We start from the raw sequence: 24,496 nt of genomic DNA, 5'->3' as shown, positions 1-24,496 counted from the left end.
TTCGGCACGGATCATTTCACCGGCGTGCCGGGGTTGCTGATCAATCAGTCATCTTCTTTCGTTATCTCTCTCTCTCCCCCCCCTCTGACGTTGCTCAATGGGACAACATCGTTCTTGGAATGAGAATCAAGTTCAGCTCGTCGTCTTCTGCAACAGCTGCTTGAGAAGGAGGGTGTCATGAAGCCTAACTCGGCCCAGGAGCGTCCATGTTACGCTGTGCTAACAGTGTTGGGGGTGCGGGTGCAGCCGCCTTACTATCAGCTGAATGAGGGGTTAATGTGCCTATTAATAGGATTAGTTTAGGGGCCCTGCACAGGAATCTCCCCATTGAGAAGAACAAGCCCGCCGACGTGTCTTGAAAACAAGACAGCCAGACTTTCAGAACGAATCTGAAGTGAATCTATAACTCGATGACCACATCACGAGAGCTTACGAGAACTCACGAGTGAGTGTAGCCACTGATGGCTTACCTCGAGCATATGATCAAAGTCGCTCGATCGATCTGTATCGGTGCCTGAGCGTATGGCCCAACGGCGTGGCACAACGCTCTGCAGCAGCAGCAAGGATGCCCGTGTCTCACCCAACCAGGAACAACACTTTGGACATTATTCACTCAGTCCTGACAACTCTCGATTACCCATCCTCAAAGATGGAAGAGCGTAGAATCATGACATGTGGTGCTTCTTACTAGAGTCACTATGGCCACCTACCTAGTACTCTGTAGCGAGTTCATACGCACGCTCCATGTCTTGCTTGTCTGTAGCGTTGTCCAAGGTGTTCGTGCTGGCACAGCTGGGTAACATTCCAGCCAAGCCATTCTCCGCCTGAGAGAAGAACCCCATCTATGATCGCTCACCGAGAGTTCAAGACGCGGTCAAGCTGATTGCGGGATTTCAACGCAGGAACGAAGATAGAATACATATGACTCGATAGTCAAAGACCCAAGGTAATGCTAAATACGTACAGGAGAATGTGAATTACAAAGAAAACAGTTGCCAAGGTATGGCACCAGTTCAACCCCTAGATCCAAGTCCTGGTAAGCTTAGTAAATGCCCCATTTCACCGCCTGTTGGTGACTGTTCCCGTTACAGTCCATGTCTCCCTTGGCTCCCACCTTTCCGTCACTATTCTCAAATTTCTCAATAGCAGTGTTTATGATATCAATCACATCCTGCCCACCGACGTAGAACTCGACGTTGCCATCAACCTTGGTCGCCTCAACACCAAAAGAACACCCGCCAAATTTGGCAATCTCGCGCTGGTTCTTCCCCACGACCTGAGTCGTCCAGTCGGTACCCCCGTCGCCCTCAATGTTCTTGATAATTTGCCGACAATCGCTCGCGCTCGGCGACGCACCGCTCGTCTGGTCCTCAAACGACGACAAGCCGCAGTAGTCCTTGCCCGGCGGCACGTCGCACGGGTAGTTCTCGGTGGAGCCCTTTGTCTCGTCCCTCGTCGCTGACTCCCATCTCTGGAACGCGCGCTCGGCGCTGCAGACGGGGATGCGGATGAAGCCCGGCGTCGTGACGTCCACGTCCAGCAGGTCGTCCTGCACGCCCTCGTCATCTACGTTGGCGAAGCCGCCACCGTTTTTGCCGCCATTAGCCAGATAGGTACGCACCGCGCCCTTGATCAGGTCCTCCTTCGTGACGTCGCCAAAGCTGTCGCCCAGTTTGCCGACACCCTTGGGCGCCGAAAACTTCTGGTCCACGCACCCGCCCTCGGAGCATTCGTAGGCGTCGCCGTCCGGGCTGGCGAGGTAGTACAGCTTCCCATTGTAGCACGCGCCCGTAGCCTTCATGGTCTCGTCCGAGAGGTAGTCATCCAGCGGGTTCGATGCGTCGCAGCCGTAGCCCGAGTCAATGACGAACGCCCACGCGCTCGAGGCATGCCAGAGTGCGGGGATGGCATAGGCGAAATAGGACTTTTGAATGTTCGACAACAGCGTAGTGGCGTCCACAGTCCCGTTGACCGATTTGGGATACAGGTTACCATTGGCAATGGCCTTGCCAATGAGGCTGACCGACTCGGAAGAGCCGTCAAAGATTTTGGTGAGGGCGAGGGACGTAACTGCAGCCCAGCCGTCAATGACTTGGCCCATGTAGTTGGAGAACTTGTCCTGATCTTTAGGTGTCCAGTCTGATCCGTCCGCGTCTGGCAGCAGGTCTTTGGCAATGGTTGTGCTTTGGCCAATCAGAGTCATGCTGGTGTCCTTGAGGTTGTCTAGAGACTTGGCAAACTTCGGCAGAGACTTGAGAAACGTGTTGAAGAAGGGTCCTGCGGCAGAGAGTGTTCCCAGAGTGACGAGATCGATGATGAGGAGGAGCCAGGTATTGTCCTCCTCAGGAGGAATCGGCGCAAAAGTGTTCTCCATGTCCTTGAGCGCGGCAACGAGGCCTACAGAGGCCTTATATAGAGCGTCATAGTATGTGGCGTGGATTTTCCGGATCGTGATGATCGAGTTCCAAATCAGCTGCGCCGCTGGGCCCGAGTACTGTCCGTCCATACTCTTGGAGCATCCGTCTGTACTGCAGTCACTACCCAGGACGCCGCCGCAGTCGTCCGCGCCGGCCTCAATCATGAGTGTTGCATGCACAGAAGCGAGGAAACTGGTGTCATTATAGGGTTGATCCGTCTCTTTCCAGATCCTCACAACGTCCTCCCATGCCGCGTCCGCGTTGAGACCCTGCCAGAGCTCCTCGACATCCCGGTGAAGCTGGTCCATTGCGTAAATGTTCGTGCAGTCGTAATCGGTCCAATTGCCGTTACGGGTGTAGTCCGACTTGGGATCCTGCCCGCTGATGGCGAGCTGCTTGAACTGCGCCCAGTCCTTCGCGGGTGCGGGCACGTCGTGGTATTTCTGCAAGTCTGTCGCCCAGTCCGTGGTGCCGCCCATGCCCCAGGCAGTGTAGAGCGCCGCGCGTGTCTTCTTGGTGCTGGCGCTCATGTAAGCGACGTACTCGCCGTCGTCGTAGACGAGCACGTCGCTGTTGCTGCTGGCATCGAGAAAGCTCGTCACCACACGGCCGGCGCGGCGCCTGTCGCTCATGATCTCGGCAATCTCGGCGTCGGCGATGTAGCCCGCTGTTCCCGTGCAGACGCCCTTGGCCGCCTCCGAGTTGAGCCGGTCGCCGGTGTATAGGCAGTCCGGGCCCCAACAGCTCGGGTCCGCCATTTTGAAGGATCGTCCGTAGCTGGTAACGCCGACGACAACCTTCTTGCCCGGCACGCCGGCTTTGGTGATCATGGCTAGAGATTGCTTGGTCTCCGTCAAGTTTACCTGGCTGCGTAGGCAGTTGCCCGTGTCGCACCCTTCCTGCGAGTTTGCGTTGTTGGCATCCCATTGGCCGTGAAGATCATACGTCATGTAGACGATATAGTCAATGACCTTGCCGATGGCGTTGATGGGGTACTGCTTCAGGTACCAGTACGACGAGGGCGCCGCGATGGAGACGGTCTTACCAGGTAAGAGGTTCTTCAGCAGCACGAGGAAGGCCAGGTAGTTGGGGCCATCGTCTTCGCTGGCGGGCGGGATGCCGGGAAGATCAGGCGCACCGGGGTATTCCCAGTCGATATCGACGCCGTCGAGGTTGTGTTTCTTGATGTAGTTGGCAATGTTCGTTGCAACTTTGAGGCGGTTGGCCGGCGTTACGGCCTCACGGAAGATCCAGTAAGTGTCAGGGAAGGTCGAAAAGTCCCAGCCACCAAAGGACAAGATCTTCTTGGGTCCATTGATGCGCTTGAATTGTGTGAACTGGTACGAGGACAGTATGTCGCCAACCTCTACCTCAAAGTCGGCTGTCAAGGTGCCAAAGGCAAAGTGGATGTGTGTGTACGCTGACGAGTCGATCTGCATAGCATCCTGGTAGAGACACTCACGTCCCAGGCCATAGCCTTCAAAGTAACCGATCCTGATACTGCCTGTGCCATCGCCTTTGACCACGTCGGTACCGCAGTTGGAAATGCAGCCATAGGTGCCCGGCTCAGCAGTTCCAGGGGCTCCCGTGTTGGTGTCGATGCAGAAGTCCTTGGTGATACCGCACTGGCCCCAGATGTTACAGCAGGCGTTCAAAGGGCAGGGATTGAGCTTAGCAATATCCGAACCATCAGTCGGCGGCGTCGTACCAGGTTTCTGAGGACCACAGTTTGCGTTAGCAATCTCAGCGGGGAACGGCGGCGTCCCATCACTGAGACACATGATGGTATCCGTGAAGAGTAGCTGGCAGCCATTCCAGCCCCAAGTCTTCTTATTAAAGTCCTCAAGCTTCTGTCTCGTGAGACTGTACTCGGCAGCAAGATCGTCGCAGTTATCGTTCGCCTTCACCTGGTACGAGTAGCATGAGCCGTCCGAGTTCTTGTCCGGGCTGAAGTCAGGCATGTCGCCGGTGGAGCAGCAGACGTGCTGCTTCGGTCTCAGAGTAGCACAGAAATATGATGCCGAGTTGATCTTGGTGAACTCAGCGGCCGTGATGCCACACTTTGTGGCCAGCGCCGCGCAGCTGTCGCCGGATTCGACCTGCACAGTTCTGCATTCTGCGCGGGCATGGAGTCGGCTGTGGGCAGTGCCGTGAACACGCTTGGCTATTGTCGAATTGGTGGTGCCGTTCGTGGGAATCGTGCCATTCGAGGGCAGAAGAGGCGTGGTAAATTTGACTTGGCCACCAACGCTGATGGAATCCTCGAAGGAAAGGCAAGTAGCATTATCCCACGTCTTCAAGGCGTCCTGAATCGGGCCGAAGGAACCATTACTCAAGAGCATCAATCCAAAGATGTGAGTGCTGTCGTAGCCTGGCTCGCAAAGTTGCATGGCCAGGCTTGGTGTTGAGACGTTGAGAGTAGGCAAGGTATCGTGGAGATTCTTGAGGGCCGATTCGCCAATGCCTTGGTTCAGCAGACCTTGGCCAATGTAGAGTCCGACTGTGGCTTGCCCAGACTGACCAAACATGATGAAGGGTCCGTCAGTCTCGCCATGCCCATGATCAACATAGTTGCGCATCTGTTTGATCAGAGAGCGAAGGCCGGCGGTGGCTTGGCCAAAACCCTCTTGCCACCATCCAATTTTAAAGTCGACGTCGACTGACTTTGTTGATGGAATGCGAGCGGTCGATACAGGCAGCTTGGAGAAATCAGGACCATATGACGAACAGGCATGGATGCGATGATTAGCCGCCTTGTCGTCAACGGGGTCGAAGAGAGAGAAGCGGTAGAACATGGTCTGCTTACATTTCTGCATGTGCTTGAAGTCGGGATAGACCGACCAGTTCCCAATATTAGGACCAGAGACACTGCAACGCTCTGGGCAAGTTTCGAAGCTGCTGTAGGTAGGGCTGGAGGGAAGTCTCAGCCCGGTCCGCGACCTCGCTGAGGCTCCTTCAGTCAAGAAGCCAACAGCCATAAAGCCCGCGGTGAGCCATGGCAAGTGCATATTGGCTCTAGAGGCTAACGCCTCGTACAATATGAGTCAGGGGGTAAAGAAATTAGGAAGTTGGTTGAGATGGGGGGGACGAATAAGAGTCAAAATGCAAGATAGATAAGAGACAAAAGATTGGAAGGAGCGTATTCAGTTGACTCGTTTTGATAACTGTAGTTGTTGACAGCGCAGCAGCTTTATATCATTCACTCGGTTGAGATAGACAAAAGTCTATCCCCCAAGCCAACACTCAAACCACGACAATGAATCTTCCTCGCATCCGATCAAGCACAGAGTTCTGAATCCCGTTCGGATTCCACTTTGATCCCAACCCGCCCCCATAACCTCATGATATCGATCGATAACAAGTTCCAAATTGCGAGTAAGCACTATTGAATCCATGAACGGCCAGAAGGCAGCAAGAATTCCACTTCAACGCAACACAAAACCTCCATTCCAACTGTCTGGAGGTTGCGATATCCTTGCACTTTTCGGGGGCGAAAAGAGCTGCCTCACGACCTTTGCCTCAAAATCACCTTCCGTATGCCGTGTTTACCGAAGTTCTCTACGTTATTAGGCATAACCCGCAAGGCTCTACGCTTGGCAACTCGATCGTAGAGCCTTGGCAGTTGGACGCACATTACGGCAAGTGATCCTTCACGCATCTGCCCCCCTTCAACAAGCATGACCAACAGCTGAGTTTCCAGAAAGAACACTTCCGAAGGATCAAGGTGGAGTCGCCCAACCCCGGAGAAACAACATGCTTAGAGTTAAGCTAAATGAGCGGGCTGGCGGAAGCGACGGAGCGGGATGGACCGCCACTCTCCGAAGTTCGCCAAGCCCGCCTCCCTCCCCCCTTTCACATCATTTTTCAGTCATGTTCCCCTGCATCCGGAGGTGCAAAAGTTCTGAATCTCATCCGCTCCCGCTGTGCATACCCATATTGCTACACTGATATTACATCAGCCCAATGATATTCTCATGTTGCCTGTTTTCATCTAAGTTAAATCCTTTAAGCATGGTCACCTGCGAACACCATGCAGGAGGCACAGCAGGACGACGCAGGGCATTCTTGTTCAGCCTGATCTCGGATACCTTAGCAGACCCTCAATGAGGCTTTATTTTTCACAGTTATCGTAGAAACTTTCATATTGAGTCATCTCGGTGCGAAATACAACCACAATTCAGCCCATTCTCACATCAAAACGTGGAGGATGGCACCCAATGCGGCAGCCAAACACACCACCCCTCCAACAGCCAACCCATGATCCGCAGCATTTTCGTCACCACCGTTGCCTGAAGGGCATTCAATTGGTGGATTCTGTGCCTCGCACGCCCGAGCAGTGACAGCAGCAGAGATACTCGACGCGTCGGCCTCGCTCATCTTGATCTTGCAAGGGTTCGGCGTGGCCGTTGATGAAGCCACCACAGCACACGTATCGCCGCCTGGCCACTTTGAGATTCCGGTAGAGTTGAGCGTATCAGTCACGCTGATGGCGACACCCGCGTCAGATGAGCAATCCTGTCCGTTTGTGGCGGCCATGAGATCCACACTTTGCCCGGCAGTCTTGGTTGTGAAAATCACGGCGTTGGACGTGTTATTGCTGGGAAGTTCGTATGGGTACTTGAATGAATCCTCCGTGCAGCTGAACCATGACACGGTGTATCTGATCTGCCAGGTCCCCTCAACGTTGAACATGGCGAAGCCGCGGTACTCATAGTATGGGTCGCTGCTGGAGAAGTTGGCAAATCTCACGTCGTACTCCGTGGTCTTGACCGAATCGCTCTTGTTATTGTAGTTCCATATCGAGAAACCGATCTTAAGAGCGAGCCCCGGCGCCAAGTGCGAGTTTTGGAAACCGAAGACAATGGGTAAAAGCGGCGTCGGCGCGTATGTCTCATTGCGGGGGAATACCAGGTCAACTTCCACGACGCCCGACTGATCGCTTGCTGCGACGGTGGTTGCTCCGAGGATGGTCCAGACACAGGCTAGAAGGAGCCGCCAACTAGTCGTCCATAATGTTGTGTACATGCTGACGCTCTACCAGATCCGGAAGCTTGATGGGTAGCAGTAGGCGATGCTCGATGCCTCGGTTTCGATGGGGCAAGATAGGCAGGCAATAATTTCGTTGCGATGGGGAAAAAGAGGCACGGAAAAGTAAGAAACATGGAATTTTATACAGATGGATGGGCAAAGAAAGCGCCTAGCCACCCCCACTATCCCGGGCTATTTCCCACCATCCTACCCATTTCAGCCTGCTTGTTCAGTGTGTGATCCGTCTCTTGACTGTGTGACGGGAAAAAAGAGTTGAATTAAAGCACGAGAGTTCACGTTGGTGCCGATTGGCCGGCTTGGCGCAAACAGTTGCTTCTACAATGTGACAGCAACCAACAGAGTTGATAGGCTAGTTGGTCCGATCATCCTTGCCGCGGGTGCCTACATAATACATGTATCGAATCCTTCTCGGCAGCCTTGCCAATAAGCGGAAGCAGTATTAAGCAATGATCACGCACGCCGCGCTTGGCGCCAAGGTGGTACCTGAGAGACTTGACATGTCTCGGCAACTCTGAACCGTTCTCTCTTTCTGCGCCACCGGCTGGGCCGTGTAGAGTTACACTCAAGAATTCATCGAGCGGATTTCGGGTTTAGATATTATTGAACGGGGAAGAGCGTTTGCCGCTGTAAGTCGGATCATGATGATAGTTCCTGCATTGTGCTTTCCGAAGTCGAATTGGTTCCTATGACCGGAAGTGGGATGTTGTCAAGGTCGAGTCGATGAGAAGTCTTTTCTTTCTGCCTTGAAGGATTACACCTAGCGAAATTTGAGTTCCTGTTTGGAAAGAGGAAACAATCTGTCGGAGGCGAGTATAAGACTCGGGCTTCCAGGCCGCGTTCAAGTGTCGCATGATTACCATCATCAACATCATACTTCTCTTGTCTTTCTTTAGGGTATTTCCTCTCTGCCAATTATCTCCTCAAGATGCAGATCACTCATTTCATCGCCGCTGCGGGAGTTCTCCCTGGATTAGTTTCTGCTGGGTCAGTTCTCTCGCGCCGCGCTGTCGACTGCGCCTTCTCCACGGCCCCTAGTAAAAGTGACACTTGCACAACTTTTGCGAGCAGCTGGGGGCTCTCTGTCGACGATCTCCAGAAGTTGAACCCCGGAATCACCTGTCCTGCACTAGACACCAGCAAGTCGTACTGCGTGATCGGTACTGTCACTAATGACCCGGAGCCGACGACTACGACATCCCAGAGCACTACCCCCATCACGTCAATCACTTCCAAGACCTCAACTACTACCACATCCTCCTCTACCACTACCACCGCTGCGGCCCCTAGTAACTCCCCAACTATGCCCGGCCTCGCAGCCAACTGTGATGGCTTCTACAAGGTCTCTTCCGGTGACTCCTGTGACGCCATCTCATCCAAGTACGGCATCAGCACTGCTCAGTTCAAGAGCTGGAACACCGAGATCAACGCTGGTACGTATAATCATTTTGACTGCTCGGTTTCAATGCTCTAACATGTCGCCCAACAGATTGTACCAACCTCTGGCTCGACTACTACGTCTGTGTCCACGTGCCTGGCGCGGCCACCACCACTCAAGGCACCACTCAGCCGACGACTCCTCCTTCCACCGGCCCGACACCCCAGATGCCTGGCATCGTCTCCAACTGCAAGACATTCTACCAAGTCAAGTCTGGCGACAGCTGTTGGTCTATTTACAGCAGCGCGGGCATCACGTTTGAGCAACTCCTTTCGTACAACACACAAGTTGACTCGAGTTGCAGCAATCTGTGGCTGGGTTATTATGTCTGCACTGGCGTGTAAATTTGATGTCTCTGGTTTATGTTGGCCCAGATACACGTCGGACGTAAAGTTGACTTTCATCATGTTGGTGTCAGTCTAGCATGGTGTGACATTGTGTCAACTAATTTTCAATTCCCCAAGCATTCAAGTTCTAAACATCTCATCGTTTCCTGTAAATAAGTTTGGTCTTTTCTTAATGCTAGTATTCTTATTCGTCTAATGATCTTTCCAACAGGAAAACAAGAAAAAAATGCACAATCACTACAAATCCAGCATGTGGATGAATTACTTATTCTTCATCAGACTGTTAAGAGTTTGAACTTGGGGTACGTCATCGGCCACGTACCCCTTATCAAGAGTTCGATGACGGACCATTCTTGTACTACAGGAAATTAATCCGCAAAAACCAAGACTGAGTCGTTCCTTGATGGGGACCAGTCGATCCCGTCTTGCTGTGCCCACTCTTTAATCTGAAGTGCCGGTGACCCACTCTAACCCTCCAGTGACATGCTTGACGAAGTACTCCTCAGAATAAGACTCATTAGTGTGTCCCATACCAGTGTAGAACGCCCTAGCCACGCCCTCGTACATAGAGTACCACGAAATAGAGTGCATGGGAGGCATGTGCTGAAGCTCTGGAGATAGCGTGATCTCGTCGATGTATGTCTCTTCCACCTTTGCGAGAACTTTGTATGCAGAATCATCGGCAGGATTAGTCTTGTATGCATACCACTCGTCCGTCCGGTTGTGGCTCTCTGGAAGACCAGAGGTCGAGGGATGGTCAAAGTCGAGAATTGTGACGATGTCTGAGCGAATGTTGCCATCTAGAGAGGGAAAACGTTAGAAGTTTCTTATGTTTAATTGACAATCGAGCTTATTGTTAACTCACTAGGAGGATATCGCTCTTTCTGCGCGTCGTCACAAATGTCGTCTGTCTCACAAGGGTGGGATCGGAACTTTGGCGAGGTCAATAAAGCTAGGAAAGGTGGGAAACCCGACACTGCGTCTTACCTGTGCACCAACAAGCTTGGTGAACCAGTTAGGCATATCGTCTCCAAAATCACCGGCTATATTTGAAAACGTCAGACATGTCTTTAGCGCTGTGAATACATCCATCAACTTGAACTTACCGGCGTGAATGCCTAGCCAAGAGCCACCGTTAAGCAGGAAATCGTTGAGAGCATCCGACTCATTAGTTGACAGGTAGTTGCCGGTCGTGGAGATGAAGACCAGAGTGCTGTAGGCGGACAGGCTCCCGTTGGTGAAGATGGCAGAGTCTTCTGTCGCCGCGACTGACCAACCCTTCTCATTGGCAATGGAGCTCACGAGCTGGATACCATGAGGGATGCTAATAGCTCAAATGCCCTAATTAGACAGAGAAAACAATAAATAGGGAGCGCGATACATGCCTTGCATGACGATAGCCAGCCGTCTTGGAGAAAAGGAGGAGGCTAGGAGTTGCAGAGGTAGAAGCGTGTGCAACATGACTGGCAGCAATAGCCACGGCCGCAAGAAGAGTTGTAAACATGATTGTAGTTTGAGAGATACGGCGAATGTCTTTTCTGGTAATTATGGGGGGGATTAAGATCGATGTTAGCGTGAGATTGGGTTTAGACCTGCATGATACTACTTGTAGATATTTATGAGTCTGTTAAAACCTGGTCAGGATTCTCCAAACCATCTACGATTTTCGTGATTTTCCACGTCAAAGCGAAACCGAGGAAAGAACATCATGTTGAGTCTCCATAGTTGCACAGCGTACGCGCATTTCCACAATAGGGTATGAAATTTATGGCTTTCGTCGGATACAAGTATGCTTAAGTCCCAATAGGGCTGAACTTGTTGTACTTCTCTGTAATTGTAGGTCTACAAGCGAACAGCTGTACATTTGCGACTACCTCGAGGTACTTGCTTCTACCTTTTCGAAAATTTGAGCGATTCTATTGTCAGCACTACCTTCCGCTTTACGCGTAGACACTGCTAGGATGATGGCACTAGAGGAGTCAACTCTGAGTCTTGTAATCGTAGACCAAGCATCATGCTCCTTGGTTTTCGGCCTCAAAACCTGTCTCGTCCTAGGGCATGAAGAACGTATCAGATGTGGCGACGGAATGATTCAACAGGGGGAGATGCGAGTGTGTGTGGATAGACTCAAATCCGTCATGGTGGCCTGTCATGAGTTTACGGTGGATGACAGAAGGGTCTAGGTATTGGGGCTCCATCTGGCATATTGTCATGGCCAGATTCCCTTCCGACAACGGCATCGGACGTTGCCCGGATAGCCCACATTACTCTCAGCGCGGGCTATCTACACGAAACTTCTCGCAGCTTGCCAAGTTCTCGACGGTAAGTTTCGCAGGAGCTGCGTGATGAAATAGGTATCGACAGCAATGAAAGGGTGCGGAATTTTCGAGAGACGAGAATCTAGAATGAGCTCGATCGTATCTCCGCTGAAACTCCGCCGAGTTTCCGCTAAAGAACATTCCGCCGACAGGAACCACCACCCAAATCCTTGGTACAAACAAGTTAGTGAGAAGTATGATTGAATCAAGGATCTGCCAAAAGCCAAAGGGGGAGGTAAAGACTTTTTCCTAATCACGCAATGCGGCGCTAAACTGTCCAATGGGGAAGGTGAATGTACGTGGATAAGAGAGAAGTGGACGTGGTTCATCCGAGTGCAGTTCATCTTGGCGCTGACGATGCGTTCCGATTACCGATTGAAGGCCCCGCGGCAATCAATGAATGCCGGTCTTGTGACGGCAATTCCCAAGGCTTGTTGCCCCATTTGACGGCGTAAGAGCCCTATTTGGCAATACTCTAGAGCTCCCGACCTGCCTCATCTAGGCTCATCCCTGTTTACACGCGGCGACGTCCGTAAAGGGTTGTTAAGCACGTGAACAGCTTTATCATCAGTACAGCGGAAAATATTCCATGCTGCTCTTGATGAACGTGTAGTCAAAACTACGGTTCCAAACTCAGCGCGGCTGGCAACATCTTGTGTTCACGTACATGAGCCAACAGGAGGCTTGATGTTGGGTGCTGAAGCTTTAACATTTCACTGTTAGCGGCAAGCGGCGGGCTCGCTGATGAAATCAATTAACCTCCGAGCTGTTCCACCATTTGTGGGCGGAAACGTTTCATCAAATATGTTCTTCGTGGCCACGTGACAAGGTCGTCGTTTTCAATACCTGAATCATGTCTGCCAAGTAGTCAAGTACGGTACGAAGCTATCAAATTTCGAAGCTTTTCAGTTCCGATACCCCCGGCTCTTCATTCTTCCTCGACATAGCTATCCTGTCGAGTGCTGGATGGCATCGGTACACGAGCAGATACGCGTATATACTTGGAATAGCAGTGAACTACGTGCCGATCCCATCCCATTCCACTCACATCTTCGAATGAAGAAAGTGATGTTGGGAACAGGGGTAGAGGAACCCGGGATACGTCTGTACTGACGCCATCCGTACTCGACAGGACGGCAAATTTGTCGTGTAATTCCACTCGCAACCTATACTTTCGTGAGTGTAGCCGCTGGTATCGGCTTCAGCTTCTGCTTCGGTCTTCGCATGTTACAGTTTGTCCACCACGCAGGTCTAGACTTAAATCTTGTGGCAATTTGGTACCATTCGATTGTCAACTACCTTGAGATATCCAGATGATACCACAACATTATGCCAACTTATTTCTATTCAAAGATTGATTTTGAGCAGGTACCGTGTACGGTGCTTTACCTTTGTGGGGATCTAAGGTCGTTTTATGCTTCCTGCCCCATTCGCAATTTTTCATCTAGAGTCAATAAGTGATGACCGTCCCTGCGGCCAGTTCAGGAAATGCGAGGCCGGATGATCATTCTGGAATGATCAGACATGCGCAATTTGTTATTATGTCGCTGCGTTCGTTTTGATGGCAGCGAATCAAGCCTGACTTTGAAGCCTCCATTCCGCCCAGCTGCTGTAGCACAAGTCAACCTCCAAAAGACTAGCATCGAGGGGTTATACGAGCTGAGGCTTGGCTGCATGTCGACAACACCAATTGGAACATTACATCCTGTGTCAGCTGCATCATGCATTCGACAGAAAGAGACTTACTTTAGTTGCTTACCTGGGCGGGGTAGCCTTTGTTTCTTGACCTATAAATACGAATAAGTTGTGTCATGCACGCTGGCAGGCTTTCAACCTTTCCTGCCATAATCAGTTGACCGAGTTGGTTGGCGAATCGATCAACCGGCTTTACTTCAATCCTCGACTCTACCATTTTCAAAATGACAACTCTGCAATATCTTGCAGTGTTGGTACTTGGTGCCAATGCTCTCGCTACTTGGCCACCGCAGGCTCCAGTCAATGAGACCTGCAATGTTGGGGGCAGCATCAAGCCTGCATATGGGAACTATGGTCTCGGGTCAAACTTTGATAACGCATACGAATGCTGGGAGCTATGCACCGATGGACGCCGCCCACCTCGATGCCAGTCTTTCTCGTATCAGTCGGCCGCTAAAGAATGCAAGCTATTCGATGTCCCTGTAGAAGACGGCGTGGACAAAGAGGATGGCACGGGTGTACTCTTCTACGACAGGAACTGTTTCGTATACACCCCACGGCCGGGAGTGAATATCAAAGACTAGACTGACCAAATACACTGTGTGGTCATTTACCTAAGCCGATAATTTCTTAGACGCGTGTCTCTGTCTGCAGTTGCTTTCATAATAGCTCTCCCCGTAGCCTTTTCCAGATGAACAACTTAGTCTACACCAGACAACTCCAAGACGCTCCGCCAGTGTTGCTATCAAACACTTCTGATTTGCGAGCCGATGCTTACTGAAGCCATCTCTCGCCAAGCTCCAATCGCTTTCCATCTACCGTAGCTTCGGAGGGCTTTGCGTCGACTACCATGCCGATCATGCGAACCCACTCGTTAGTTCTATTTGCCCAGCTATTACAGACCATACGGGTTAGCTCTGGTGTTCAAGAATGACATGTTATTTATCAAAGAGACATGAAGCATACGAGTGCATTGCCCCCCGTTGAACGGCAACATCTCCCGGCCGAAGCAGGCTTTCAACAGTTTCTTCGTAGTCAGCCTGATCATTGTTGGCGCTGAAAGCAGCCTTTGGTGTGATAAGAACAGGCGTTCCCTGGGTGACAGCAACGTAGTCGACTGATGGGGTTCGATGCTGAAATGATTGAGTCAGCCTTTGGGGTGAATTCAGGGCAAGACACGTCAATGATTTTGGATTGTTTGCTAGAATATCTTAGGAGAAGGAAATCAACTTACCATCGGGGTGGTGTATCCAGGAGCCAAATCCAAGAAGTACACGTTCACTCCGCCTGGCAAGACTATCCCACTTCCAGGGACGTCAGCAAAGACCGGCAGGCCACTTGACGAAGTCAATCTCTATTCGTTACGGTCTTGCAGCCGAATTTACTCACAGCCCTTCATTGCTGGCAGGGACAGCCGAGATAGTCCCAATCTTGGTTCTCTGTAGCAGGCCGTCGAACATATTCTCTGTCACCAAGTTATCTGTAACTACCTCCACTCCAGGTTCAGTCTTGCCGTTGCCATTGTCTGAGCCGATATCGAGATTAGAAATCACTATGCGCTGGTGAGGGAATGAATCGACCATATTTGTTTCGCTAGGTAGCAGAGAGTTTGATGCCTGTGGTGTGTTGGTATTTCAGAAGCGGAATGCTTATATCAGCGACTTGGCGAGTTCAGAATGTCAAGTGATGTTGAAGCTTCAATCCTATCTGGCTTTGACAAAATACCATCTGTGAGATCAGGCCTTATGTAGTCAAGCCGACTTAGTGGGCTTCAAACATCGGGCTTGAGGTCCTTGAGTGACATGCATCATTTCGGCGCCGAGGAAATAAGGGCATTAGTCACGGCGCCGGTAATGTGGGGCCGGAGGATCACCCTAAAGATTTACTCGAGCTTACTACGTACGGGCTTGTCACCATCTCTCAAAACTGCAGTCATGCTGACATTCGCTTCCGGCCCCGAGAGTTGCCCCATCTTCGTTTATGATTAGTAAGGTAGGACCATGTGAAGCAGCTTAGGCAAATAGACATGCTAGAACAAAACCGCCAGCGCCAAGTTAATTATTCTCCTTCAGCGGATTCATTCTACACGACAATCAGTGTAGTCGCACTTCGCTCAGTCCACAAGGCGAGGTTTTACCGCCGGAAATATTCTTAAGAAATGCTGGATTCTCACAACCGAACAGAACTTACTCTTTGTGTAAATATCCGACTGCTTCGACCTCGAGATTGGTAGACCACAGCGCACTCAGCTAGGTAGAGATGGCAGCGTTCTTCGGCTCCGCTGGTTTGCTGGGGTTGACCAGGAATCAGGGCAATCTTGGCCAAATCATTGCACCAACGTGAAAGATTCGCAATGGAGTACTAATTAGGTAAACCCAAGCTCATGCATGTAGCAAACAGCAATATGCTCTGCTGAAATAAGTGATTTCTTATTCTCTTAGTGGTACCGGCCTCTCAACGTGAATCTCACTTTTATGTTCCTTCCCACACTCTTGCAACCCTTTGTTGTACCCACGTATCCCAAGCCAAACTAATAGTCTGAAATAAGCCTGAATCCACGGCTAGACTATTGGAGGATCATAATGTCTACATGATAGTAAAAGTCTCCTTCATTTCTACCGGTTCTTATGGACTTCACGCATTGCTTCTCAAAAGTATCTTGGCAAAGACTTGAGATTATATGAACACAAGCCAGAGGTATTCTTAGAAACCGAGGCAGGAACACTTACTAATTTCCCTTGGTTGCTCATCGTCTCATCGTGAGATCTACTCGGGTTGACTTGATACTTGTACACCCTGAGAACCGATGAAAGAGGGCCCGGGAAGTGGGAGGCCTCTTAGGCCGGTTGGTCACCTTACCCACCGCTGGGAACCACAACTGTAGGCAAGCAATAACAGGTGGGCCCCAAATAGCCTGTTCCAGCCCGACTGGTTGAGTTGTTTTTGAAGCCTCAGAACGTAGCATTCAGGCACCGGCAAGACAGTGGCTGTTTCGACTAAAAGGTTGATGGATTGTGTGGAGATGTGGAGAAGGTTCGCTGCGACTACGCCTCAGCTGCGCCTGAGTTTGCTTTGAAGAGCTTCCCTATCCTCTCCCAAGGAGACACCATCCGCAATATTGAGTGAACGTTGATTAAGTTAGCAATGTATTGATTCTTTGTGTTCTGAAAATATGCGGCTTAACCTTAAGGTGTCACTTCTAGGCCTCGTATCAAGCAAATACTGCTACTGCAGACACATAGGCGCGCAATTCAAACCCGAAACATGGGGCAGATATGAATTGGGATGTCTTGAAATTGCCTTCCTAGATAATTCCTATTGTCACTTTCTCTGCGCAGACAGATTTCGCAAAGCAGCAAAGATTGCACGAACATGGGTGTCATTTATGTATTAGTCCCTCTCAGACTTAAGAGACTTTTACTCAAGCTTCCGTCATGGGCAGAAATCCCCCGAGTCCGCAGAAACCTTCGTGGTGGTTGTTGCGACCAAGGAGAGTTTCAAATCGTGCGAGCCGAGTCAGTCTAAGGAACCTCGGAGACTTTTATGCTACTTTTCACAAAGAATGAAGCTATTTCCTCCACTCTAATGACCAATGAACACGCTCTTTCTGTCATTTAACAGTCGAGCCAACTTTTGGTATGGCGTTCAACTGCATGGAAAAGTCAGACATGCTACTCGCGGTATAAGGCAACGCTCAACGCCTGCAAACGTATAGAGAATTGATGAATTGAAGATAGAAATTGGTATAGAGCAAGTAACCAGACATAAGTTATAACCAATCGAACGTGAAAAATCAAGAAAAATAATCCCGAGACTACCAAGCTTCATGTGCTCGTTGAGGGCGCTGCTCACCAAATTGGCTAGTTCTGTCCTCAGTAATGATCTCCACTTCGTTCGACACCACAATACCGTTTGACGGTTTGCCTGATGTAGGCGTGGAAGAGCCTTTAAGGTTTTGCAACTTAACGTCGCTCATTATGCGTTCCTCGCTTTCGGTGAAAGTGACGTTGGAGGCAACAGGGTTTGCGCTTGGAGGACCAGTCCGGCGCGATGAATCCCCGTGGCCGCCCCCGATAGTTTGGAAGCCGCTCGGTGTCTTGTATGCCTTTTTCGTGTTTTTGGATGATCGTAAGACATTGGGCCAAAGAGGCTTGAGATATGTTCTAATGAGAGGAAAGATCATAGGAAGGTTCGTGGTGACGACCGCGACGAAGGTTTCGCGAGTACCCCATGCGCCGGCAAGTTGGGCACCATTGACGGGATCCTAGTTCAGTTTTAGTTTGTGAACAAATGAGGCCTTAGTGAACAAACAAGGCCTATAACGAGAGGCTTTTTTGATCGATGAAACCTACCACGAGGACGAATATGCTCTTCAGCGTGGCACAGACCAGGACGAAGATGCCTGCACCAAGCACGATGGTCGACGCAATCTTTTTGACGAGCCTCAATGTTGATTCCCATAAAAGAGGAATAGGAATCAGGATGAGATATATATCGGTCGAGACGTTCGCGGCGAAGGAGGTCCAGATGATCGGTAACGATACGGCAGCTTGACAGGAATCTAAAAAAGAAATGGTGAGGATGCATCACACATTTGGCTTTGGGGTTCATAAACTTACTACCAGGGTCCGGGCTGATTTGCCAATACTTGCTGAATGGAATGCACGACAAGAACACTGCTCCAAGAGAGGCGACAAATGTCCCGATCACCAGACCGAAGCCAATCCAGATGCGCATACGATATCGACGACCTAGACCTTCCTAAGGGCATGTGTCAGTCGGTAAATATGATGTGATAGGGCTGGATGAGAGGGAAAGTACCGTAAGTCGAAGATAGAAGACCAGCATCGCAAGCTTCAGCAGCCAGATGAGTGCGGAATAAGTGGTCCACCCAGCAATCTGAATCTTCGAGCCGATGACTCTATTCACCAATTCACTTTATGACATCAGACATTGGATTAATGTCACTTACCTCAGTTGATATTCCGGATCACTAGTAGATAGTGCTGCTCGCTCTTCGTCTGTCATACCATTGTTGGCGAGCCCATGAGCTATGTTGCCAACGGAGTAGGCTAGGGTTGATTGGACTGTGTAAAAAAGCTGCATAAAGGAGACGAAGATCAGCAACAAACTTTGCTTAGTGTCGTAGCATCATCGACAAGAAAACATACAACTGCTCCCCACACCAGATAGTCATCAGCCCGAAAATTCCGGATCCCAACGGCCTTTGCTCTGGCGTACGTCCTCAAGGCCGTAACGATCACTCCGATGCCGTAAAGTGTCCAGGCCTCGATCGTGAACTGTCGTCCTGCCTCGGCAGCAGCTGCAGCGGCAGCCTGTGCAGCCGGGTCCGTGAGATCGGTGGTCGACATTGGCAGATTCTGTCGCAGTCGACTAAGTGGAGTCGAGATAAGTCCAATGACTGAGGAAACGACCGACCAAGAGAGCAAAATCAAGTGCGGAGTGTCATTCGTACAAGTATTAAATCCTTGGAGCCCAGGAGGAGCAGAACTGAATCAAGGAGGAAGTCTAGATGTTTGAATCAGGGTCTGCGATCCATCACTAGTACAACAGAACCGGAACATCCATCATTGGAAACATGGCAACGGGCTTAAACGCACCAAGTTGGAGTGCAGAGTCCCAACTGATGCAACCCATGGCGGAGGAGACGTTTACCCTACTATCCGCAAGGCGACTTTGAATGAGTTTGCAGGGAACCCATGCAGCCGTTCCTGCTGCATAATTCCATCTCCGAGCTGTGACAGTGCAAACCAAACTTCATGTATGGGATGCACCAATACAAGCCATAGTGCGGTTTCTAAGGTTTCAAGGATCTGTAAACATGTTCGTCGGACGAATCCCGCATCTGGTGAGCAGTACTCGGTACTACCGCAACGGTGATGGCTCAGGAATATGTTACGCTCGCTCATCATCCGGCTTCCGATGGTCTCCTTCATCTCTCCCTTGGCGGTGCAAGTTGTCTCCGTGGTCCTGGCCCTTTGCAGGGTTTCTAGATGGAAGAAGTGGTGGGATCAAAGGCAAGGATACCTTTACTTTAAGAATTGGGCCCTCATCCGCTTCCTCCGCGAACTTCGATCCGCAGGCCTCCTGGCATCAGCTCAGATTGGAGGTGATAAAACAAACACAGCTTCGCAGCCTTGTCTTGGGCCGAATTTGCCTCCGCTCTACCGTTCGGTGGACTATTCAGCGTTCACTTCGCGGAGCTATCCCCCACTTGCCAAGGTCCTAGATCATGATGGTGGAATCGAATCCATGGCTGCCCCCTGACTCGGAAGTGGACAGCTCCCTTGAGCCCTGTAGGGGGCCCAAGCGGAACACGGGTGCTTCCCCCGGTGTAGAGCGCCCCCACTGCCAATACTTTTCTTTACGATAAGGTAAGAAGGATACCTCGGGTGATGCGATGAGGGGGCGGGGGCGAGTTGCGAACACCATACCTACACGGCCCATGATTTACAAATGGGGCTGCAGTTGAAAGGGCCCAGCCCCGGACACGAGCAGCTGTATTCTTTAATCAGACTTCTCATATCAGACGGTCATGCCCGAGAACACGTCTAGAAGGAAGAGAAGGAAACGGGAGACTTCACATGGGTCCGAGGGAATGGTTGACAGGTCAAAGCGGCCCGAAAGATAGACGCCTTCCAGATTTTCTGTAGCAAAGGGGCACGGTGAGGCGCAGACTCGGGAAGACTCTCCAGCCTGACGTTCAATCAACCTTCCTGGGCCATAGCTGCCTCGGCTTACTTCCTGATCCTGGTGTAAATGCATCATGAATTCTTGAGCAGCGCCGAGAAAAGGTACTCCACTACAGAAGATACCCCCCAAAAGTCGTGGGCACGAGGGATTTTGTGGCTGCGCCGTCCCAAGTGCCGCACAGCCGAGTCTCTAACGTCTTGTTGCCGCATCGAAGGCAGAATAATGGTGGAGGATTGTGGAGAGTGAAATATATCTCATCGCCGGAGTGCAAAGAGGTGCAACAGGTGGGTAGTATTCGGAGTTTTGTCTCTGACTTGACTTGACTTGGCACTAAGAAGTTGGCAGCCGTCGGACTCGTCGCTGCACAGGTGTCCCATGGTACGGGCCGCAGGATTTACAAACACTGGTCGGAACTATTCGCTACGCTTGGACTCCATGGGACGATTTCCCTCTTCGAAGTAACCTTGGAGGATGTGGCTCCGCTGCGGTATTCATGCTGATTGGGAGTTTGGTAAATGAATGTAACTCACTTACAAATGAACACTGGCAGAGACACGTGGATTCAGATGGGGGGGCTATATCGAGGCATCTCGCTCACCTGCGTGGAAAGAAAGAGGTCTCTCAGAGAGTACATGCGGTAAATTCCAGCATCGAGAAAGCGCATAAGTCTAGACAATTCGTCGTTGTGTTCCCCGGGATACGCGGACTAAAGCGACAGATATTGACGAGGATTGCGAGGAGCTTTCACCACTTTTGATCAACTTGGTTGGCGACTCCGTTGTAGAAAAAGCAGGGGCGCATGCATGTCAGGGGCACCCAAGCAAGGGCTCGAAATTAAGAATGCAAGCAGCGTTGCGCCCGGTAAACTTGGCTTACAGAAGCCATCACACCTCCCATGTACGATAAATAATGGTCGAAGCGCTGCTGCTTGTCGACGGATTGACTGTTTGGAACCAGGCGCACTCAACCACGAGGGGTCTGTCCATTCACTACCACCACATTCGTTTCGAACTCTCTTGACATCTAGGTTACACTTGGGCCAGATTCTGTGTCACCAGTTGCATCCTTGGGTTTATCGAGAGTTTATCTACTGCCAATCCGGCTCCCCCTTCTGCCCTTTTCCCCCCTGCCGAGATGCATCGATTCAAGATGGAAGTCCTTACAGCCGTTGCTGCATGGGCAATCACCTCAGCATGCCTGAACGTTCCTGTCGCTCGTCAACTGCTCGGGGGCATCTGCGCGAGAGATACGGCTGAGCTCGGTGATAGGCTCTCGGCTACTGCAAAGATCTACCAACCGGGCACTGCCGAATATACCAACGCATCTATCCGGTGGTCGAACCTTGATGCACCTAAGCCCAACCTCGTAGTGATTCCTGGAACTGAGAACGATGTTGCAGAGACTGTAAGTGACTGACTCTACTTTCGTCCGAGTGTACCCAGGCGCGAAGCAGGTTCTCACTACCCTGCGTACAGGTCAAATTCGCCAACGAGAAGAGCATGCCCTTCCTTGCATACAATGGCGTGCATGGCGCTATCACCACTCTGGGCAAGATGGACAGCGGTATCGAAATCTACTTGTCCCAGCTGAGCGGTGTCGAGGTTGCTGCAGACGGGAATACCGCCAAGATTGGTGGTGGTACCGGGTCCAAGCTCGTCACCGACACGCTATGGAAGGCCGGCAAGCAGACTGGTAAGTTCCATTCTAGCTTTATCTCCATCACTTATACCTTGTCAAAATGTATCGTTAACCATGGGCTACAGTAACGGGAACTTGCGAGTGCGTCAGCACGCTCGGACCTGCTCTCGGAGGAGGCCATGGATGGCTTCAGGGCCACCATGGCCTGGTCGCCGATCAGTTTGTTTCTATGAACATTGTGCTGGCCGATGGCACCTTGCAGACCATCAATGAGACCTCGGACCTTTGGTGGGCTGTCAAGGGCGCGGGTCACAACTTTGGTATCGTGACCTCTCTTAACGTCAAGGTCTATGACATCGAACATAGCGACTGGGCGGTGGAGACTTTTATCTTCAGCGGCGAGAAGGTTGAGGAAGTCTATCAAGCTGCCAATGAGCACCTCCTTAAGAATGGTACACAGGCCGCAGAAGTCATCAACTGGTCCTACTGGCTCAGAAACCCAGATGCGGACCCAGTGAATGTGAGTTCGACTATCTTGTTGTTGTCCATGAGCACTACTAATCTCACCCAAGCCCATCATTCTTTTCTGGGTCATCCAGGAGGGCGTCACCACCGTCGACTCCATTTACACTCAGCCTTTCCGGGATATCGGCCCCATCTCTGCCACTCCAGCCTCGGGAACCTACCTTGACCTAGCCACGTGGACTGGCATTGCTCTTGACTCCATCCCGTGCCAGAAGGCTGGCTTGAACAACCCTCGCTTCCCGATTTATGTCGAGTCATACAACATCGAGGCTCAACGTAAGGCTTACGATCTCTTTGCTTCTTCTATCAGCGGCAACTCACCCTTCAACAACTCTCTCTTCATGTTCGAGGGTTACTCCAACGAAGGTGTCAAGGCCATTGCGAGCGACTCAACTGCATTCGCCTATCGTAGCGATAATCTTCTCTTCGCGCCTCTCATCACCTACTCCCCCAACGGCACTGAGCTTGACCAGAAGGCCGCCACGCTCGGCAACCAGCTCCGTGACATCATCCATGAAGGAAGTGGCCGCACTGAGCAGCACGTCTACCTGAACTACGCCTTTGGTGATGAGGGTCCTAAAGAGTGGTATGGTAGCGAACAATGGAGACAGGATCGCCTTAAGTCTCTGAAGACCAAGTATGACCCGAACGGCAAGTTCAGCTTCTACGGCCCCATTGCATAGAAGGAGTTGGAAGGTTTTGGCTTTGTATCTAGAGGCAATTTGACCAACTCATAAAGTACTTAAATCGATTCTACTTTGGCCCGAACATACCACGTCGTCGATGTCAAGTTGTTGAGCAGGCACGAGCAATGTCAAATACTTCTGCAATGTCGAACGTGTGCGCTTTTTGTATTCTTCAACTCGTATAAGTTACACGAATTAGTGAGGGTTACAGTAGTGACCACTGTTGAGTTATATTGCCGAATTCTAGTCAGTCGTTTGATTTGCTCTGAAATGTAACGCGTTTAGTGCTGTCAATGAAGTTGCAGCTCATTGCGCCACGGAAGTCTGTTCTTATCTCATTCAAGGTCTTGACCATAGTTTACTCTGATTAGAACTTACAGTTTTTGTCTTTTTGTTCGCCTTGCTCATGTTCTGTACATTCAAAGTTACTCACTTTTAGAATTGGTCTGACAGCTGATATCTTGCTCAGATAGAAGTTCTGTGGAACGTGGTATTCTAGATGTGTAGCGAGAGCTTTTAGCCGGCCGCACCTCGAACACTTGGAAAAGTCTTGAAGTCCGGCTGAAGTGGTTTTATTCGCTTGCTGCGTCTGTATCGTTTCTCGTTGATATTTCGCGTGGCATTTGTCACCATATTGCTGATTTTGCTCTGGACAACCAACACGAGACATTCTGAAGGGCTTCACGGCGAGGTCGTTTTCACACCAATGAAAATGACAACCGAATCAACTTAATATGGCTCGAAAGCTAGCAAAGTCACAGGTTTTATAATTCTAGAATCACGTTCTATGGTCTACACCTGTATGGTGCGTTGATCAATACAAAGTCCGCCGATGTACTTGGACGAGCTTTTTCAAACTTCCAGGTTTCAGGGAGCAGGCTTCAAAGTTGTTAAAGATCGAGGGGTTCTGTTCTTTACTTAGGTACCTTTGCAAAGTTTGATGGCTGAGACAGAATACGCTGAAGGTCGCCCAGATATAGATGAGGTGAGTATGACCGACATTGAGACCAGCAGAGTCGCCTAGGCATACCAGCCTCATCAGCAAAAAGGGCACCAGTAATTGCCGACAGAAATACACAGACACTATCAAAGATTCTCAATGAAATAGAGACCTTGTGATTACTTCGATGAGAAGCCGGGCATCAGTATGAACCTGGTGGGAGGCTAGAATGACCGTCTTCATTCCCGCCCCAAATCTTCGTATTGTGTTCAATGATATTGGAAGCACAGTGTCAAGGACACGCATTAGCGGGCATTGATACCTGTGGCTGCAACCATGAAATCGTCCCTCGTCTTACAATCATCAATGATGACTACGATGTCTAGATGACAGCCTTCTGGGGAACGATATCGTCCAGGAGCTCGCCTCTAAACTCTTGTTAGAATCATCTTGACGTCGCCATGGCCTTGTGTGACAAGCTACTCAGACCCAAGAAATCTCGAGAATCACATTTCGGCAAAAAGCCACAGTTTCCAATGAGAACAAGGTAGGATGTGTGGCGTGACTCCTGATGGCAGACCTTCGACCCTGCCGTCATACCTCGGTGAGAAGTTCAAGTTACGAAAGACATCAGAATGGCGATATCTACCTGACACCGAATGATATTCAACCTCCCATAAGAATTCAATGTCGCCATTCATTATGCAGGCGATCTCCTTCTCGTCATGTAGA

At 50.7% G+C, this 24,496-nt stretch overlaps 8 protein-coding genes across 8 annotated transcripts; 3 read left to right on the top strand and 5 right to left on the bottom strand.

The window, feature by feature from the left end:
• Positions 1–1,042: 1,042 nt before the first annotated feature.
• Positions 1,043–5,425, bottom strand: CTAM01_11564 (glycosylhydrolase family 18-6; the record flags this gene model as incomplete). Its single annotated transcript, XM_060527575.1, has 1 exon — positions 1,043–5,425. One exon carries the CDS (start codon positions 5,423–5,425, stop codon positions 1,043–1,045), a length of 4,383 nt encoding a protein of 1,460 aa, XP_060377743.1.
• Positions 5,426–6,605: 1,180 nt separating this feature from the next.
• On the bottom strand, positions 6,606–7,442 carry CTAM01_11563 (uncharacterized protein; the record flags this gene model as incomplete). Its single annotated transcript, XM_060527574.1, has 1 exon — positions 6,606–7,442. One exon carries the CDS (start codon positions 7,440–7,442, stop codon positions 6,606–6,608), a length of 837 nt encoding a protein of 278 aa, XP_060377742.1.
• Positions 7,443–8,391: 949 nt separating this feature from the next.
• CTAM01_11562 (LysM domain-containing protein) lies at positions 8,392–9,245 on the top strand (the record flags this gene model as incomplete). The annotated part of the gene is made up of 2 exons (XM_060527573.1): positions 8,392–8,896; positions 8,953–9,245. The coding sequence occupies 2 exons, from the start codon at positions 8,392–8,394 to the stop codon at positions 9,243–9,245; spliced, it is 798 nt and encodes a 265-aa protein (XP_060377741.1).
• A 444-nt stretch (positions 9,246–9,689) lies between these two features.
• On the bottom strand, positions 9,690–10,752 carry CTAM01_11561 (glycosyl hydrolase; the record flags this gene model as incomplete). The annotated part of the gene is made up of 5 exons (XM_060527572.1): positions 9,690–10,048; positions 10,114–10,132; positions 10,236–10,291; positions 10,355–10,553; positions 10,630–10,752. The coding sequence occupies 5 exons, from the start codon at positions 10,750–10,752 to the stop codon at positions 9,690–9,692; spliced, it is 756 nt and encodes a 251-aa protein (XP_060377740.1).
• A 2,733-nt stretch (positions 10,753–13,485) lies between these two features.
• CTAM01_11560 (uncharacterized protein) lies at positions 13,486–13,845 on the top strand (the record flags this gene model as incomplete). Its single annotated transcript, XM_060527571.1, has 1 exon — positions 13,486–13,845. The coding sequence occupies one exon, from the start codon at positions 13,486–13,488 to the stop codon at positions 13,843–13,845; it is 360 nt and encodes a 119-aa protein (XP_060377739.1).
• Positions 13,846–14,035: 190 nt separating this feature from the next.
• CTAM01_11559 (cupin) lies at positions 14,036–14,844 on the bottom strand (the record flags this gene model as incomplete). Its single annotated transcript, XM_060527570.1, has 4 exons — positions 14,036–14,153; positions 14,228–14,394; positions 14,496–14,598; positions 14,651–14,844. 4 exons carry the CDS (start codon positions 14,842–14,844, stop codon positions 14,036–14,038), a joined length of 582 nt encoding a protein of 193 aa, XP_060377738.1.
• Positions 14,845–17,075: 2,231 nt separating this feature from the next.
• Positions 17,076–18,633, bottom strand: CTAM01_11558 (uncharacterized protein; the record flags this gene model as incomplete). Its single annotated transcript, XM_060527569.1, has 6 exons — positions 17,076–17,525; positions 17,614–17,822; positions 17,881–18,022; positions 18,083–18,197; positions 18,234–18,361; positions 18,433–18,633. 6 exons carry the CDS (start codon positions 18,631–18,633, stop codon positions 17,076–17,078), a joined length of 1,245 nt encoding a protein of 414 aa, XP_060377737.1.
• A 2,476-nt stretch (positions 18,634–21,109) lies between these two features.
• CTAM01_11557 (uncharacterized protein) lies at positions 21,110–22,821 on the top strand (the record flags this gene model as incomplete). Its single annotated transcript, XM_060527568.1, has 4 exons — positions 21,110–21,379; positions 21,451–21,667; positions 21,739–22,133; positions 22,186–22,821. The coding sequence occupies 4 exons, from the start codon at positions 21,110–21,112 to the stop codon at positions 22,819–22,821; spliced, it is 1,518 nt and encodes a 505-aa protein (XP_060377736.1).
• Between the last annotated feature and the right edge of the window lie 1,675 nt (positions 22,822–24,496).

This window comes from Colletotrichum tamarilloi (genome assembly GCF_030869305.1).
Source record: "Colletotrichum tamarilloi strain Tom-12 chromosome Unknown Scaffold_64.1, whole genome shotgun sequence".
Lineage (NCBI taxonomy): Eukaryota > Fungi > Ascomycota > Sordariomycetes > Glomerellales > Glomerellaceae > Colletotrichum > Colletotrichum tamarilloi.
The sequence above is the reverse complement of the archived record's forward strand: the minus strand, read 5'-3'. Positions and strand labels throughout refer to the sequence as shown.